The sequence below is a fragment of the Prionailurus viverrinus genome, chromosome C2 (genome assembly GCF_022837055.1).
Source record: "Prionailurus viverrinus isolate Anna chromosome C2, UM_Priviv_1.0, whole genome shotgun sequence".
NCBI lineage: Eukaryota > Metazoa > Chordata > Mammalia > Carnivora > Felidae > Prionailurus > Prionailurus viverrinus.
Window position 1 is genome coordinate 97,549,009 of NC_062569.1, and position 19,807 is coordinate 97,568,815.

General features: G+C 39.2%; 1 protein-coding gene across 2 annotated transcripts in view; it reads left to right on the forward strand.

Moving 5' to 3' along the window:
* Positions 1 to 19,807, forward strand: part of LSAMP (limbic system associated membrane protein) — a 665,273-nt gene that overhangs the window by 630,038 nt on the left and 15,428 nt on the right. Inside the window, exons 5-7 of one of the 2 annotated variants that reach the window (XM_047876541.1) lie at positions 441 to 561; positions 1,051 to 1,199; positions 8,362 to 8,397. In XM_047876541.1, coding sequence (XP_047732497.1) covers positions 441 to 561; positions 1,051 to 1,199; positions 8,362 to 8,397 — 306 coding nt within the window. The remainder of the gene's footprint in view (positions 1 to 440; positions 562 to 1,050; positions 1,200 to 8,361; positions 8,398 to 19,807) is intronic. The other variant, XM_047876542.1, reaches the window with a different exon arrangement.

Genomic DNA, 19,807 nt, shown 5'->3' on the forward strand with positions numbered 1-19,807 from the left:
GTGACAATAATGACAATAATAATGATGATGAACAAGAAAAATGCTCAGATTATATGTTTGAAATCCCAAGACCTTTAGTATCACCACTTAACTTATGAAAAGAAAAAAAATGATGTAAGTATTATAATCCATGGTTGAAATAATTGTTGGTCTATTGAAGGAGGGAGACAGAAATCCTATTCCATTGCCATAAAACCCTGTTAAGCATCCCATTTAGGAAAAGCAAGTCCACAGTTTCATTAATCATCTCTCATTTTATTTAGTTTTCTAGTGATCAGTCCCATTCATTCAGGTGATCACAAAATTCTTGTAAATGAGGATTTTAAGACTTCCTTTCGTGCAGCTCTCCAATCAGATTGTCCTTTCTGATTCCTTCTTGCATGGAAATTCCACAGCACCCTCTGACTTTCATGTAAACTGTGCCCCCGTCTTTTCTCCAGATCCTCCCACTATCACAGAATCCAAGAGCAATGAAGCCACCACAGGACGGAAAGCTTCACTCAAATGCGAGGCCTCAGCAGTGCCTGCGCCTGACTTTGAGTGGTACCGGGATGACACCAGGTATGTGCCAAACGTGCCATGCCCCCGTTGTTCCACTAGGTGGTCCTAGGGACAGAACCTAGCCCCGCTGTAATTATGTGAGTCTATACTATTAGACTCTTCATTTTCTAAATCTCTTTATCAAGTGCTTAGAGGCCTGTAGTTCTTAACCTGAAGCCCCAGAGCATTCAAGTTACATGCAAAGAGTGAAGTAGCTGGCTTAATGGGTATTAAGCCACCTGTATGTCTTTCTGTATGTCTCCACCTGTATGTCTTTCTTGCCTGGAGCAGAAGCCAAAGCTCAATGAAACTCATCCATTCTTAAGTCTTCTCTGTCGATAGACATCGGTTCTGATAATACAGAGTTGCACGATTAAAATGAGAAATTGAGCAGGGAACAAGCTGTTATTACATTTCTCTCCATGTCCTCCAATATCATGATGAAAAAGGGATTGCTACACCAAGTCTTCATCAGTGTTTCTTTTTACTCTTCTGTTTTTGAACTCTTAGGATAAACAGTGCTAATGGCCTTGAGATTAAGAGCACGGAGGGCCAGTCCTCCCTGACGGTGACCAACGTCACTGAGGAGCACTATGGCAACTATACCTGCGTGGCTGCCAACAATCTGGGGGTCACCAATGCCAGCCTAGTCCTTTTCAGTAAGTATGCCAAAGTAGGGCCTGACTCGGGAGAATTCAGTCAAGTGAGTGCTCCCGTGGAAAGCTTGAAAAGCATTCCTTTACCTCACCTTCAACCTTACCTATTAAAGGTAAACATACACAAAAATAAGAATCCAGTCACTGAAGCAAAAACAAAGGACTTCAATCCCTATGCATAGGGCAAGATTTACAAATCAAATAATGTTTCTATTTCCTGGCTTCCTTTTGATAACTGCCTTGTGTTTTTTTTTTTGTTGTTGTTGTTGTTGCTGGTTTTGGGGGTTTTTTGTTTATTTTGTTTTTTGTTTGTTTTTTAGTTTTGTTTTTGCCTGGTTGATTTAACTGTAAGAATACTCAGAGAACAGAAATCTCTTTGGTGATGATCTTTTAAGGAACAGAGGTGATGTAAGATCCTGGAAAATAGATGACAGTTAAAAAATGGCACTGGTGAGAGTGATTGAAGAAGATATAGTCAGTGAGGATGGATAAGGTGCTGGGGGAAGGGAGAGGCTGGGAAAAGGAAGCGTATTTTTAACAACACAAGAGAAAGGTGGAATGAATGATTAAAACATCATATAAAATCTAAAAGAGGAAAAATGGTTGCAGAAAGGTTTCCATATGACAGCAGGGAACATTACTTGTCTCACATATTTTTGGAAGAGATAAAATGGTGGGAGAGAGGAGCATCCACAGAGCAGAGAAGATCCTCAGGCCGACTGAGGAGGACTCAGTTGTTTTAGCTTACTGGTGTTACTAGGAGAGCACACCTTGGACCCTTGCCCTTTAGCAGCTGTTAACCTTCAGGTATCTGACCCCCTGCCTGATGGCTACAAGCATAGACACAAATGCCCCTGAGAAACGGATGGGTGAAATTAGGAGAAGACGATACATTTGGATTAGAGAAATGTTTATAAGAATAAGTAAAACAAACACAAGAGTTAGTTAGCACATGCTGGACCAGAAAGTTTATTTGGACTAAAAGACAAAGTCCAAAAACATTACTAGTATGATTTTGGAATAACAATCCACTAGGAATTTTTCTTCTGCACAGATTCAGTTGGAAAATCTAGAAATATTATGGCTAAGAGCGATGTCTCTATCTTTCTTTATCTTAGATGAGCCTTCAAGGAAAAAAAAATATATATATTATATGTATAATATATATATAATATATATATGAGAAAAATCAATTTAAGTGAGAGTTCTCTTAAGATGCAATATTAAAGCCATTTTCTAACTGCTCAAGACCCAACTCTTTAAAAAAAAAAAACAAAACCACAAACTATGCTAAATTTGGCCTTCAATTTCTCACCCATAACTGCCATTGACTTCAGTCTATAACAGTTTGATGGGATACAGCTATACAAGTGCTTAAGTTTAAAATTCATATGAATTTTAATATGAAGTTTAAAATTCATATTGCTGTTTACTTGTCTCCAAGGACCAAACATCAGTGTTCTTTACTTCAGCTAGAGGCACCAATATCTCAAAACACTTGAGAAGATAATTATTAAGAAATGTAGTTACCTGTTTCACTCTTGACATCAGGGATTCCGTAAGTGGGGGTGGTGGTGCAAACAGCCTCAACCCTGAATTTGGGATTCTGACATATCTAAGGTAACCTGGTTAAGTAGAACAACATACACTTAATAAGTTTTATAGGGGTTCGAAAAGAGAAAGTGGGACAACTGGATTAGTTAGAGAAAGTAAGCAACTATAATTTGCATTACAGCATCTTCTCCTTGTATCCCATCCAGAGGAAGAAATGTGCTAATGATATATTTCAAATGATAAATAAAATGACACCTACTGACTGAGAGAGAGGAGGGTAAAGAGGATGGAAGGGTGGAATACTCCAGGAGGCATGGACTAGGTCAGAGATAATGGAGATACTGCTTGTCTGCTGGTGCCCGTGGTAACCTCAAGGCCTTTCATACCCTTGCCCTATGCATCAAAGTCCATTTAAAGGACTCAACCCAGTAAAATTAAGAAATGCCAAGACAAGAATCTTAGAGAATTTCTGTTTGTAAGTTGGAATCGCCTAATTATGCATGTGTATCGTAATCATATTGTCCCGATGACTTCACAGAAGCCACTTTCAATTACACGTTTGAGAAGTGCACAGCACAGTGATTAACGGGGCTCTACTTCCCCGCGCCCCCCCCCCCAGGCACTAGCTCTGGGTTTAGCAGCATGTGCATCAGCGTGGAGTTCAGAGCTGATCTCCCACCTAATGGGGAAGTTAGGAGGCATAACGCTAAAAATTAGTGAACCTACTGCCTGCTTTCTTAGACCCAAGGCCTAAATGTGGATGGACATTTGGGGTTTGTTTTAATGTTCATTTTATTTTTGGGAGAGAGAGAGAGAGAGAGAGAGAGAGAAAGCTCAAGCAGGGGAGAGGAAGAGAGAGAGGGAGACACGGAATTCGAAGCAGGCTCCAGGCTCAGCGCTGTCAGCACAGACACAGAGCCCCGTGGGGGGCTCCAACTCAGGAGCCATGAGCCAGGAGGTCATGATCTGAGCGGAAGTCGTCGAATGCTTAACCGGCTGAGCCACCCAGGTGCCCCTAAAGGGGAAGCTGTGCTTCTTGCATATGGGAAGGGCACTTCTGCCTCGGCCACCCCTCCATGACCATTTAGCTTTGGGAGGCGCATTGCTACATCCTTCATTCCTTGGGAATACAGCTGTACCGCAGCCTATTTCACACAGGCAAGAGAGAGGGAGGAGGTGGGGAAAGGGGAAAAAAAAAGAAAGTACCTATGTGAACAGATTGCTCATTACTTAGACTCAAAGTAGATGGGTTTAATGAGTAGAAGGAAGATGCCGCTGGCAGAGGCACTTTTGCACAGAACGGGGTCAGGAGGGGGGCGAGGCCTGGGAGGGGAGGAGGGGAGCAAGGCTTGGGAGGGGAGGAGGGGCGGCTGCCGCAACCCTGACAGAGAGCACTGTGTGGGCAGCGGGGTGCTGTGCTGACCAGCCAGTCCAGAGCAGACCAGGCAGGTGGTGAGCTACTGCCCGCCAGAAAGAGGCAGCACGTAGAGCCGGAGCCCCTGAAGAGTTCTCGATGATCTGTCTTCATTGGTGCGTCAGCACATTTTCAGTGTCCACCACAGTGACACGTGCTGACTCTTTGTGCAGTGTCAATTTGCGGTCACTGATCCATCTTGTCCTCCACCACATGCGTACATATACTTCTCCACTCTATTCAAATATTGATCTCCAAGGGGGTCAAAATAATTGAAGGAAAGTGCAAGAATACATTGTATTCCTAGTAATTTTTTCCTAAGCTAGTGGAAGCATTCTTTTCTCATTTGTTCTGTTCTCCACACGTTCTAGCATTGTTTGTCAAGGATCTGTACCACCTCAGTCTATATTATATCCAAGCTTAGATGTTTTTCTTCATCCTGGGCAAAGCGTTACATTGTATATTTTTTTCTGAACACATTCATCCCATGGGACAGTGTGTACAGGCAAAGATTCAGCCCCTTAGTCCTCGTCAGCTATGGGAACATGCAGCGCCTAGAGGAAGACTTTGGCTTCTATTGATGCCAAGAGAAGGTCCATTGTCAGCATATGTAACATAGCAGATTCTGTGTTTCCACACCGATGACTACAATACACCCACAAGGGAAACCTATCTTGTTTCATGTTTACGTTGAGTTACTTTTTTTTTTTTTTTAATTTTTTTTTTTTCAACGTTTATTTATATTTGGGACAGAGAGAGACAGAGCATGAACGGGGGAGGGGCAGAGAGAGAGAGGGAGACACAGAATCGGAAACAGGCTCCAGGCTCTGAGCCATCAGCCCAGAGCCTGACGCGGGGCTCGAACTCCCGGACCGCGAGATCGTGACCTGGCTGAAGTCGGACGCTTAACCGACTGCGCCACCCAGGCGCCCCTACGTTGAGTTACTTTTAAAGCAATGGATGGGGAGGGAAGATGGGGTGGTGATTTTAATGTCATCACTTCTGATGAAGTGAATGTTTACAAGGTACTCTGAACATGTGCTAAACCCTTAACATACATAATCTCATTTAACTCTCAAATCCAGGCTCTAGATCAATGTGTTACCTAGATTGGTGTATGTGGAGAAAATGTTAGGAGATGTATCTTTTGTAGTCTGGAAGTGAGGAGCCATCTAATTTCTTTCTCCTTTTTTCACTTAATGAGGTCTCTCCATGACTAGATATTGTCATATCCCTTCCCACCTCACTGTTTCTGCCACCTCTCATTTCCATTTCCATTGACCCCCATGGAATGGGTCCACTGGAGTAGTTAGATCATTGGTTACTCTTTGGCACAGTGAGATTCCTAACTCATATTCCAGCCTCATGGTCAGCTTTTGACCCTAGGAATATTCCCACATGTTAAAGAATACTCCTACTGATCAATTACCTTCTATTTTAGAGAAATGTATCGATTGGTAAAGTATTGAAGCTATTAAGTACAAAAAAAATTAAAAATGCAAAGAAATCTACATTGAGCCATACCACATCAGTGTGTAGGAGGTTTTCAAATTCTCTTTTTATTTTAAAAGATAATTAACTTGTAAACCTATACTTGATTAAATCTCAAGTATTACCTAAGCAACCTAGCACTGGAGAGAGCCCTTAAAATGAGCGCCTCCCCCGCTTGTTTAGAAACCATTTTAAGTTGTTATCTTGGGGGCCTGGAGTTTAAATATATACCACTTGATGAAGTTAGTTAAGCCTTGGCAAAGCCTCTTAACCAGCTACTTCTAGATGCCACATAATAAAACAGTGTGAGCAGCCATTTGAGCACTACCCTCATGTAGTTTGAAACACCGGCTGCAAACTTTAAAAGGGCTCTCTGTGGCTACTATAGGAAATAGATGGGCACTGGGACTAGATTTAGTTTCAAGAATAGGCATGGAATATGCTGACTTCCAGAAAGTTTACCGAACATCTGCAATACCCATTGGAAAAGAAAAGAAAATCATATCTGTGTTAACAAATTACCTCTCTATATACACCTTACAATCAGCTCTAGCCTTTGCCATTTAAGTGCTTTTATATCAGAGGTTTTCCTTGTGAAGTGTAATGCCCCCACTTAACAGTTTCTCATTGGTGTCCCAACAGAATCAACCAATAACACACACGTACATACACACACATATGCACACACACGTACATTTGGCAGATAAGAAACCAAAGATCAGAGTCAAGGGACTTACTAAGAGCCACAGCCTCTAGTTCTGGGGTCAGCCTTAGGGCTCTGTTCCTCAAACCTTCCAAAATAGCTGCTTAGCGATGCTGACCTCCCCCAAATATTAGCAACCAAAAGACAAAGCACATAGCACCAAAGTTTCTGTCCTCCCCTACTTCTGATTATCAAAAGTCAAAGAATTTCTTCTTCATTTTAAGTGATGTCGCTTCACTTTACACTCGAACAAGAGCCTACAAACCATGGCAAAATTATAAAATGCAGCAGAGTGATGGGGGAGGAATAAGGATAAAAAGCTGGGACTGGGAAGCGTCTAAAGAATAAGTCAGTAGGGTGGAATTCGAGAATGAGAGTAACTAATGGGGCGTGATAGGGATAAGATGATGATAACAGGGTGGAGCTAAGATGATAATAACAAGCTGGGAACCAAGGAGGGTGGGTGAGATGATTTTAGCAATACAAATGGTCTTGTGGAAAGGAGGGCAGAGTGCATTTACCCAGCTGTGAACAGTGTGATGAGAAAATATTAAGCTGAGTCATTTAAACAGTCTGAATAATAATAGTGATAATAAAAAATAAAGTACAGTGGGTAGAGTATAGTATGGGACAGTAGTCTCCAACTGCTACATAAATGCTGAAAGCAGTTTAGCTATTTAATTTCAAAGCTGAAAACTTAATACCAAATAACCAGTGGAGGTTTAAACCATTTTTCTACTTGACACTTGTGTAACTAAGACACAGTTGACCTGTTCTATCTTAATGCACTTAGCAAACTTTGGCATTTAAGTTACAACTTTCAGGCAAGCTAGAGAAAGGCTCACTACAAGGAGTCAGGGTTTCCTTGGCATCCAGATGTATTGAGTGTCCAAATTCCAGGCAAAATCTACTCTTTCTAGACATGTGGTACAAGATGGCAGGCAGGTCAAATTTGAATATGCACATATGCTTTTCTCTTTATGGTTTTGGTTTTTGTTTACTTCAATTTATCATTAGTCTTTATTTAACCAAATGGCTGGGAGGAATGTAAAGTGTGTGCTAATTATGTTGCATTATAGGGTTTAGGGGCAGTAGTAATGCATCCTAGTCCTAATACACCATTCTACCTTTCTGAAAGAGCCTCAGAGGAGGATTTAGAGTTAAACCTGGGGTTTTGATAAGATAAATACAGGATGCCTAAAGCCTGAGCTCTGTGAGCACATTCAACTTATGATCAGCAGCTTGGGGATGGGACTGTGAGGGACACATAAGCTCAAACCTATGTGTCCAAAAGAACACTTTTCTTACTCCATGGGATGTATCATCAAGTAAATTTGATTGGTTAATCAAATTTCAGGTGAGATTGTATTATTACAAGAGAGTGGTATTAAAGAAAAGACAGAATGAAATAATACCATGCCAATTTACTTATTTCCTTGGCATTACTCTCGCACTGGTATTAGAAGTGTGGAAATAGAAACCTGAGGGAAAAGTTGAATTAGTATTTCCCAAATAAATTTTCCACATACTTGGCTAAAGCTGATATGAGCTGTAGGGCTTTGGGAGAGGAAAGGAGTCCTTAGCTATCATGCGTCCATCTGTCCTGAGTTAAAGAGACCAGAACCAGGACGCGAAGATGCATGACTGACTGTGATCACTGCTAATTTAAATACCTTCAACCCAGCCCTCCAGAAAAATTGTAATTTTGGTAGTGAGGTTTTTTTCAGTGTAGGGTAGGATCCTGTTTGTAGGGTTACCACAATAAGATGTCGTTTCCTACTCTAATTTTTTTAAAGCTTTGGATTTAAAATTTTACCAATAACTTTCTGATAATTTAGTGTTGGCAGGAAGAACAGACAAATGCTTTATAGGAGATACTATCCTATAGGCATGGAAATTTATCTGCTCTATAATTATCTGAGTAGCTAAGCATGAGTAAGATATAAATATACAGATAGATCTATATAAACTCTCCATGATGCTTACTATTTTTTCCCCTTTAGAGCGTGTTTCACCCACAATCCCCCATCCCATTCAAGGTCAGTATGATTTTTATGACTGTAGTTCTGTTGCTGGGTCATTCTCCATCATCCATAATGTGCAAAACACACAAAGGGGGATACATATTCACAACATTCACATACAATAGAAACCTTTTTTTTTTCTTTAAACCTTCAAAAGAAAGTTGATCAATTGTCCCCACACCAGTTGATAGACATGTAACAGATTCTTTATCTGACTTAAGTAGGTGAGTAGCTGGGGAGATGCTAAGCTCAGAAAGCAATTCTCTCTTCAATTAATATGTGTTACAGGTAACTATGAACTCACATATTTGGAACACAGCCAGTTAAGTTCTGTAGCTCATAAAAATATGAATCTTCTAACTGACCACCCACACATTTGGAGGCTTATACAATCCGAATCTCAAGTCATTGGTATTACTTAAAAAATGAATTTATCTACTACTGCCAAAGTTTGAACTCAACCAGATTACAAGGACATTAACTTTTCTTAAAATTGTGGCCAGTGTGGGGGCTTTTCCTTTTAAACATAGCTATTTTAAAAAGCACAAATGAAAAAATAAGGTAGTCATTCTGTATTCCTTTTCATAAAACTTTCTCCACACCCAAATTAAATTTTGCCTCCTACATCACATTTAGATGCAAGTTGCAGCCCCAGCCTCCTAGCTTAAGGCTATTTAAAGGCAAATTGGCAAATAAAATTAAAACAATACAAAAAAATCTGAAATGAAACCAACCTACCATTGAAATTAAATTCCAGAAAAGTGATTTGCAAATAACACTCAAAGACCTGAGAAAAAATGGAAAGTAGGCCATGCGGGGCCTCGTGTGGAAAAAATAAATCCAATTAAACAAGATTATTGTATACACTATAAAAGAAATGTGCTCAGAATTAAAGGTAGAAAGCTGCTGTTTTATAAGTTTGAAGACAGATCATGTTTCATTAACACTCATCCAAACTAAAAATTAGGCCAAAATTGGGTGAGGATATTCAGAGTGTCAATAATGTTATGTTTTGCATATGTATGTATTCACATATATGCAAACTTATTTTAATTATATTTGCAATGAGAATTGCAGGGTTTCAAGGATCAACTAGACAGCTTAATAAAAAAGTTGCTCTTAAATTTTAAGAAGGGTCCAAACTATTTATAGAAGAACTCTGTTGAATAAAATCCTTCCTTAAAACATTAATGAAATCTGTTTCTTATCCCAACTACTAAAAATAAGACTTAAAATGTGCCTGTTTTTTAGACTTGACATGAAACTTAGTGTTCATGGAAAATATCCCATTTTGAATTCCTGACATGACACAATTATTTTAAGACATTTATCTTCGAGTGTTGCTGCAGAGATTGACGCCATTTTATCATGTTGACATCTTGCAAATATCTTGATGTGACAGACACATACATACACATTTGTCCCAATGGATGATATCTTCAAAGAGGTCATGCTACATCCAAGACGAGCTTTGTAAACTGTCACTAAGCCTCTAGGTATCCTCTCTGGGAGCGGTTCTGCAGCCACAGACTCAAATATTTTATCTGATCATGCTTTATGATGTATATAACATGGAACAAAATGAAAGTCAGACACGATTCACAAAAGACAGCTGTTGGATATTGAAAAACAGTTTGGGCCAGGAATGAAGCAAGTTGAACTTGATATTTTCCCACAAACTGAATTGTTGATTGGAGAATGACCCTAGTTTGATTTTACGTTGTAGATAGACAATAGATACCTTCTTTAGATCCAATAGTTCTAGAGAATATAGTTTATTTTACTACTAATACTTTGGGCTTCTGCTGGTAGAAATTGAAAAGCTGTTCATCGAGACTTGGGATTGCTGATGTGTGAGGTGGGTATGGAAAGATAATGCCCTTTAAGTTCCCTGTCTCTTGCAAGGGCTTTAACTTGTAGAAATCAGCCCCTTTTCTCCTCTTCTGCCCAGGCAAGATGGCAACCCATGTGAAAAGCAGTATCCCATGGGAAAAAAATATTAATGTATAGGATCCTTAACTCTTTTTTATAGTGCCACTTAAGTACCAAAATATCTATGAAAAGCCTGCCTACCTCAGGTTGGTCATATCTATAACACAAAATACCTTTGTTTAATTAAATACTGTATATTGTCATCATCTGGGTACAATCCTACATTTCAGCCCTAAAGTGTTAATGTATCTATTAGCAGTTGGTTGATACAAATGGCCAGAAGGATATGAAACCAATCAGTTTCCTTCAGGGGTTTTGAAAATATGAGAAAGTTCCAAAGGTCCTTTTTTGTCCGCCCATCACAAAAAAAAGAGAACTTTCTCTCCTATTTTCCGATAACAGAAATACATGTTTAATTTTAGCTGCTTCGTTGTTAATGTCTTTCATTGGAGGGTCTCCCCCACCCCCACTCTACATGGCTCATCAAGCTGACGGGGGATAAACATCAGAGTCGCAGCAGGAATGCAGTCCTAAACCCCTTCAAGCTGTGATTAAACAAAAACAAGGCTCAATAAATCAAATGTATTTCTCTTGGGTTTCCTTCATCATATTGCTTGATTTTCTGCAGTGATAATAATAATACTGGAATTACACCGAAGGATAATTTGTATTGTCTGTGGCCAATCAGGAATTTTCAAATGTCCTTTCCTATTCTGCCACAAACAAAACAGAACAAAAAAATCAGTGTGCTTCCCTGCTTCTTAATTTAAAAGATATATATAAATAAATAAGTGTTCCATCCTTGATCTGTTTCTGATAGGTGTTTTTTCCCATTAATTTTAATTTAGGTTTATTTATTCTGAAATGAGTCCTGAATTGCATATATTTGCATAACTACCCCTGACTATATCACTGCAGAAAATCCACCGAATTGTAAAATGAGGGAAGAGTCGGCTCTAAATGTCTGAGGGAACTTTTCTCACTTTGTTAGGCTCAGATCATTTCCTGAGGATTCTGAACACTGGGAAATGATAATACTGCTCGTCTCCTCCCCATAAGCTTTCTGGTGCATAACCTCTCAAGATGGAAGCTCACCTAGAGATGCCCTCACACTTAGAAGGGCTGCAGTTTCAAAATAAAGTGACAAAACCAGCTTCCGAAAGTTAAAATGAAGTACAAGAAGAAAAAGGACAAGGACAAACTACCATTGTTTTACTTTTATCACCCTCAAGTGAGGAATCCCCTTGAGTGTGGGACTCTCTGGGCTCAATCAGCCCCTCCTTCCATCACTGGTACTTTAAAAAAAAAATTAATAACCCTGGAATGTGTCTCACTTGCTTGCCTCCCATCTGATTATTTATCCCAAGTGAACAGCCTTTCCATTCACTAACCCCGTGTGGCTAGTGGGTTTGGGAAATGTCAAGATTATCTTCCAGGTTCAGGCTTTGCACTGGGTTTGTTCACAGCTGCTTGCCATTCAGTTCCTGTTTTTCCATTGATAAAACACATTGCACATGGCTGGGTTTGCATGATTAATACAGCTGTCTAAAGCTTTCTCAGAAAACAAAACAAACCCCCCCAAAATTAAAGTTTAAAAAAAAATTAAAATCCAACCCACAAACAAACCAGGCTTGCAGAAATCTGAAGTCCACCTGGCATGTTTTCTCCCGAAGGGCAACTGGTGTTGTTCTGGGCAGGCCTGGCATCAGAACAGCCAGATTCCATCTCCAGTAGGAGGAGGCGATATACCTGCCCTCACCTGGCACTCCCAGAAATGGGTTCTCAAGATCAGATGCCACTGGGATGGAAGGAAAACTGGGAGAAAAATCCTAAAACCACACCATGCTATAAAGATAACTGGACAATCCCTATAGCTTTATGTATCTTCTGTGGGATATTATCCCAGGTATCAATGAGAAATGTCTCTTTTTAGCTCTTCATTATAATAGCAGTTTCATCTCTAGTAATAATAATAATAACAACAACTAACATAGAAAGTGGGCTTCTCATGAACCGATAGAGTTCTGAGGGCTGTGGCATGTATTAACGCAATTAATCCCCACAATCCTAAGAAACTAACATGCACCATCTCCCGGAATTTTTAACCATCAAACTACACCCAAATTCCAGGCTATGCCTCACAGCATCCAGGCACATATATAAATCTATAGTACATTATAAATAACCATTATGTATGCATTTGTGTTCATTAGGTATGTATCTGTCTAATAAATTTTAAACACTCATCTAGTTTATTTTATGTATCATAATGGTTATAATACATAATACTGTTACCTTAATATCCATACACTTTTACAAAGTCTATTTCCAGATATACTCAACACAGAGATGTATGCCCAACTCACACAGAGATTTATATGAAAGCATTCATCTTTAAAAAACATGAGCAGAGCTATCTGGCATCAGCACATCTAATTTCACACACTTATTCAGGCTGATTTACATACACACCTCTATTAATCATGGATAATTACTAGCATTGTTCTCTTTAATTCAGTTTTTCCAACTGTGAAATGGGAAAGAAATTATATCTTTCATGCCTACAAGCTCAGAGTGGTTTTTTAAATAATAAATAAAGGAGAGCTTCAAGTTCCCAGAAAGAAAGCATATTGAATTTAAAATAATCATACTCAGATGCACATACTTCTTATAATTTCTAGAAGTACTGATATTTAAAGACATACTTGTATCAGATTGCCTGGATATTAGCTAGCTACAAGTTCATTGTGGCTTCATTACAGTTTGACGTATTACAAATTCTAGAGATTTCTGAAGTGCCCACTGCTGACAAGTTTAAATATGGAAGTAACACACGGCCAAATAACAAACATTATTATTTTTCACCAATATCATAGTACACTTAGAGAAGCTTCACACTGCACGGTTCTCTATTGTCTGACACACATGCGTGCACACGCACGCACACACACACACACACACACACTTTTAAACTTTCAGTGAGCGCCCATCATGCATGTTACCACCTGTCAGACTGATCCAAAGTCATCACTCTAAAGAACCTATCCTTTTTTCTGGTCAAAAATGTCAAGCATGTCCCAAGGAGGGTTTTAATTTTTAAATACATCTCATACATCTCTCCTTTCCCATTAGCTGGTGGGGAAAAGGCCTTGCTGTTACTGATAGTACTTGGTAAGGGGTAACACAAGTTTACAGCAAAATCATGGGTCCTGACTAATACACACAAAGATAATTAAGAACTGACACTAATACCTGATGACCATGTCTGATTCCCTTACTGGAAGCAACAGGCTGATTTTCTTCAGTGGCTGGGAACCAAGTGGGATAGCTGTGTTGAAACCTCACCTAGAATCAGTACTTCTCTTGCCAACCCAGTGATTCAGACCCAGCTGTACCAGGCGCTTCTCTTTGTTGAATCCATTTCGGTGCCTTATTCTTCTCAGCTCTGCGTTCTTGCTTCTGTTCTGTTCCCTAAACAATACTGGTTCTCTCCCTGTTAAAATTTGCCAGCGAGAATAAACCTGAAATTTATTCACACTATTATTTAAATGTCCAACGGTGGCTTGGAAGTGTTACCTGTCTCAGAATTTACATTTAGCTTCAAGCTAAATGGCTAAAAATCCTACGGCGTCAGTTTAAAGGTAGGAGAAATTTTAGTGCTGGGACTCTTTTCTAATGCTTTTTCCTACTTCCCTAGTCTGTTTCTGCCTACACCAGTCAGCCTTGCCTGGTGATCTTCCTGTACTTAGGCTTTGCTGTGCTATGTAGATTTCTAGAGCCAGCAGGGATTTGAAGATGAAAATTTTTTTTTGAAAATCCCAGCTCCCACTAAATTTTAATTTGATGGAAATATTTCTCTTCTATGAGCTTTATGGGGAAAAAAAATCTTTCAAAGTAACAATTACATTTGGGGATTAAGTTTAAGTAATTGACAGTCTTGTCTTTTTAATTAAAAGGAATAAAGCTCCCTGAGAAGAGCTCAGTGAGATTTGCAGCGGAAAATGTTGGCATGATGCCCCAAAGGGTGAGAAGACCAGGATCTGGAATGGACAGAAAATGCTGATGCAGGTCTCCCTGGTCTTTAGAGTGCATCCCCAACAGAGCATGCCCTGGCGCCTGCATCAGCATGCCATTTAGCAGGAGGGTAGCGTTGTGTTGTGAGGAGCATTGCTGGGTGTAGTCAGGAAGAAGGTTCTTGCCCTGGGAGCTCTGCTCTAGGTTCAGAGACATTATATGGAGCAAGAGTCCTTGAAGGAAGAAGTGGCACCGCTTAGAGTCAAAAAAGAAAGAATACATACTCCTTCTGGAGTTCAATCATCAATAGAGTCTCAGCTCCTGACAAGTGTCCTATGATAGCCCCCCAAAGTATAAACGTGAATTTTTGTCTGGTCCTTGGCTCTTTCATTCTTCTTTACCTGAAATTTGTATTTCTGCTGTCTGTATTTCGTGGTTTTCTTTCTCTCTATATTTTATACCATAGTCACCTCACTTTACATATATACTTTTTCTTTGACATCCTTCAAATAAAACCAAAGAAAATGTTTTGATAGTATTAGCATTCACTTGTAAACACTGGTTAGCAGCCATGCAAGCAAAGCCATCATCTCCTCTATCTGGAGGACACATCTACTTCTGAAGAGGCAAGATACAAATTAACCTTAGTAACAACTTCCTGTATATAGTCACTCTGTCCTCACAGTGGTCTTTCATCATCACAAGTCATTTTTAGGTATTAAATTAAACAAGCACCTCAGTCAGGGGGAAAAAATCAGCTTAAGTGGTCCCACCTTATATCTCCCCTTGTATACTGCTGTGAGGAAACACACCTGCCAAGTAAGAACACAGCATGACATAATGAGTTTGGAATTCCAATTTAAGGTGTTCCTATGTACCCAGATGTATGATGGGAGTAGGCAGACCACTCACTAGGACTCCACCGAGAATTGTCAGCTTATATCCACCACAAATCAGTGGGGGGGAGAGACTTTACAAGTCATTTATCATGCTTCCTAATTGGACCCTGGGGAGCCCAGCACCACCATAGTTTATGGCACTGTTTTGCTTATTACCATGCTGATTGTAAAAGAAAATGCTTCCCACATCTCTGTAACACATATGTATGTTTTAACACCTAGGCATTACCACTAACAGAGTATCTTTACTATATATCACAGCTGTCAGTCCATTCTATTTTCTCTGCCCTACACTTGTAACAATGGTTCTAAATTAACCACTCACCTTCCAAACTTTGCAGTTCCAGTGGGACTTTTTTAACTGCCTGAGAGACATTGTTTGGGGCAAGAGTAGCATCCTGTGGTTTAAAAAAAATGAAACAGCTGTGTTCTGGTTAATTGTCCATCCTGTGTACCATTCAGTCCTCTTTCGGCCACACAGCACCAGGCCTTCCCAGCCATGTTCTCTGTCGGAAAGTTGCTTGGCCATTCTAAAGTGTTTTTCTTGATTATGTGTGTGGAGTTTCTATGACTTGGAAGCAAGGGATGTTTGGAGCACAGAAACAACTATAAAAATAAAGAGAACAAAAGAAAGAAAAAGAGAGAAAGAAAGAAAAAATCAAGCAGTAGCTTGCAGTTCTCTTTGTTGAACTGCAAGTTAGAAAGTAACTTGGGAGATGGGTTCTGTTTTCCTCGCCGGAGCTCCAGAACACAGGTAAGTTCATCGTTGAAAGGTGCTCAGTGTTGCAGTGCTAAAAAAAAAAAAAAAAAAAAAAAACTCACTCATTGGAGGTTGGTCTTCCCTTAGAGTATCAACCCTCCCATCCTAAGTCATTCAATTAATAGTGTGATTTGTTGTTCTCCACTTGGATGTACTCTCCACTTTCTTGTGCTTTTTACGGTTTCTTTTAGAGTTCGTGTTTTCTTTTTCTTGAGATTTCTTACCATTAGGAACACAAGAAAGAGACTTCATTCTTGATGGCCAGTGCAAGTAATTTCTGGCCCAGTTTATCTGACAATGGACAATATGTGGACCACACCATTCATTCACACAAAACAAAACAAAAAAACCTATCCTAGGACTAGGGCAAACTCTGAGCTTGGTCTTGAAAATGACTGTGGAAAATAAGCAGGACACAGCCTCTGCACTAACAGAGCTTACAGACCAGATGGGACAGTGGATGAGGGTTAAGCAATCATAAGAAAGGTTACTAAGGTTAGGATACCTGTATACCTGTATAGAGCACAGAAAAGAGAGCCTGGACTGGTCAGAGAAGGCTTCCAGGTGAAAGTGAAGTTTAAAAGGCAGAAAGGAGGAAAGAGAGGAGCAAACATTCCAGTACATACAAAAGTTTAGAATCCGGAGAGAGTTAAACAATATTAAGTCTAATTAATTCTTAAAATCTGAAAAATGACGTTTCCCTAATAGTTTCTTATTCCTTCTCATTTGCATCTGGCCTGTTTTAAAAAGAAAAAACATGTGACAAACCAGTGGGGTTTAAAGGCAAGGGAATTTGCATTTATGCCTCTGTTATACTTTGAAGACAAGAAATATCTGTTGGCTTATTTGTACAGACATGTACCAATACTGTATACTCTATGTATGGTAGGTAGCACTGTTCTGGGTGAGGTTTTTGGAAAAAAAAAAATACTGAGAGCCTATTTGGCAGAACATCTAGGGAAAACTTTGAGCCTCTCAACAGGGAGGTTTGATGGTAAATTTCAATTTTAGTTGTAGGAAGGGTCAGGTTGTAAGGGGCCATCAATATTTTCAAGGATCTGCTCCAGAACCTGGTGGTGATGTTATATTTGGAGTCAGTGATGCAGCAGGAGTATGAATCACTGAGGCATCCTGGCACTGTGAGTAATAAAGTCACTTGGCAAAGGTCCAAAGCACGACTGCCTTTACCAAGTCCTGAACTGTGTTGCTTAGTGCCGTAGACATAGGTCCAAGGGATATAGGTCCAGAGCGTACCACGTTCTTTAGTCCCTTATCTTATTTCCAAGAGCTTTGGTCCCCAAAACCTCACAAATTCATTTGTTATCTCAACATTCAAATTCTGCAGGCCAGTTACTTTGTTTTATGGTATTTGAATGTTTTTTTTTATTTTGAAACACACAAAATGAAAACACACATTACATGGATTAAAGACAGTCTTGAATCTTAGAATTTAAATCTAAAATGTATTCTAAAATGGATCTGCAATTCACAATTTAAGACTGGGAAATGAAAAGAGAGGAAGAAAACCAGAAAGAACGACAATCTCTAGAGACCTACGCAAACCTGTGCTTTTAATCCTTTTTAGCAAGTCAAATAAATGAAGGCACAAAAGGCTTTAAAATATACATAAAATGTATGTTTTTAAACATGGAAAATATAATCTACTTTGTACCAACAACTAAGCAGATTTGGGGTTGGGAGGTAGTTCTTTATTAAATGAGATGACTGGTCTTTAAATTCCAACAAGGGCAAAAGGCCAGAATTGTACCCACAGGTACAACAGGTGCATTCTAGATACAAGGGCAGAAGCAGTTGTTTCTTCTAGAAGGCAGAAACTGCATGTCTGGCCCCAATACGTTACTGACAGCTGATTCAAATACATTTACTTGTGGAGTTTTTTTTAATCTCATATGTTTTTTAGGTGGAGTGGCCCTGGGAAACTCCTTTATTAAACTTAGACCCTTGGGCATTCTCTAACATTTTAATTCATTGATTATTAAAATTTAAATTTCTCAGGCTATATAAGAAACCTGTAGGATTTGAGAAAGCTGACTTGCTATAACAGACTTAATGAAGCCCTCTCTTTGTGGTGGGAATGCTTGGCCAATCTGCACTTTCTATAACAATCCATATTGCCATTGAGCAGGGTCCATAGCAGTTAAAGTCAAATCGCGCACCTATACTACTCTACAGAGCAATTATATCAAGCCTACAGTCAGAAGGACCTCATAAACCCATATAAAGCATTTTTTTATTGCCTTGTCATTTTATGTTGTTAAGACTATATTCCTTATAGAAATTAGACATTACCTATCTTAACTTCTGTTTGGTTTTGCTCTATGATGCCAGCCAACTAAAAAAGAGAAAAAAAATTCAATCTCCTTGTTATAATGTCAACCCAAAGCCAACTATTATTTTCTTTTCCCCATATTTCGAGGTTTCTCTTTTAATGCAATTCTTTGTTTTTATAAATAATTTTCTATTCTGATAATAAGTGTTATGCATTCTCATTATGGAAGGTTTTGAAAATATATGAAACTATAGAGAAGAAAATAAAGATCACATATATCTCTCTCCTCAGAGATAATATCATTAATATGATACAGACAAATGTTTCATCTGAGGTGTGAGCTGTCAGTAGACTATAAAATGTTTAAGTTAAAACACCTAGGCCATTCTCTGTTTTCTGTCCTTTCTGAGGCTGAGTGTGTTTCTTGACTTGCTCACAGCGTGGGCAGGCTCAGGACCAGCCCTCCTGCCCGGGGCCAGGGCTGTCTCCACAGCTGCCAGCTCACTCACATCTCTTCCAGATCCAAGTCCACCCTGACTCGTCCTATAAGAAATTTCCTTTGTGTCACCTCCAGGATTTCCAGTAATAGCCCCCCCGCCTTTCAGATATGGGAGCGCTTACCAATTCTCTCTCTAAATTGGTGTAGTAATATTCCCCTTTTATAAATTTGTCTTTTTTAATGTAATAACCTTTAAAAAAATTTCTGATCCTCTTTACTGTAGAACGTTTGGTTATAGAGAATTGTTCACTAATTGATGAGAATAAAAAAATGACTCTCAAATATTTTATTCACATTATACAATTAGAAATTACATCAGCCTTCATTTGGTTTGGGTTTGTGTATTCATTTAACAAGGAGTTATTACCCTATGTCCAGGGTGGCAAATATTCTGCTCAAACATTTAGGGCTCCGACTCACTCCTAAATAGCACCAAACATGTGAGGTCCATTTCTGTTCAAATGTGAAGAGGAAAGCCCTTACAAGTATTTGAAAGTAAAGTGTAGGATTCTTTTCATGACCTGAAGCTAGTTAAGGAAAGCCATCTTCCTTTCTCAAATACTGATGACATACTAAAACTCCCTAGTTTCCAGCTAGTTTGATATGTTCTCTTAGTAGTTAGGATAATAGTCCACCTATGAACTAGGAAAACAGGAATCAGGATGCCTGGCTGGCTCAGTCAGTACAGCATATGACTCTTGATCTCAGGATCATGAGTTCAAGCCCCACATTGGGTGTAGAGCTTACTTAAAAAATGAACAAATAAAAAAAAAATGAGAATAGCCTTAAGGTTGAGGTTTAGCCCTGTTTCTCTATTTTGGCCTTTCCCCCTGAACTACACCCAGAATCATTGCTGTGGTTCTCAGAGAACATCACTCCAGAAGTATTAGGCATGAAGGGTTGTACAATATGAATACAGTAAGTGGGAAATAATCAAAAACTCCAACAACCTAAACAGAAATCACAGGCATATCTTTTTCTATGTCAAAAAAAAATAATAATAATACTTGCAAGTAGATGCTGCTGTTGCC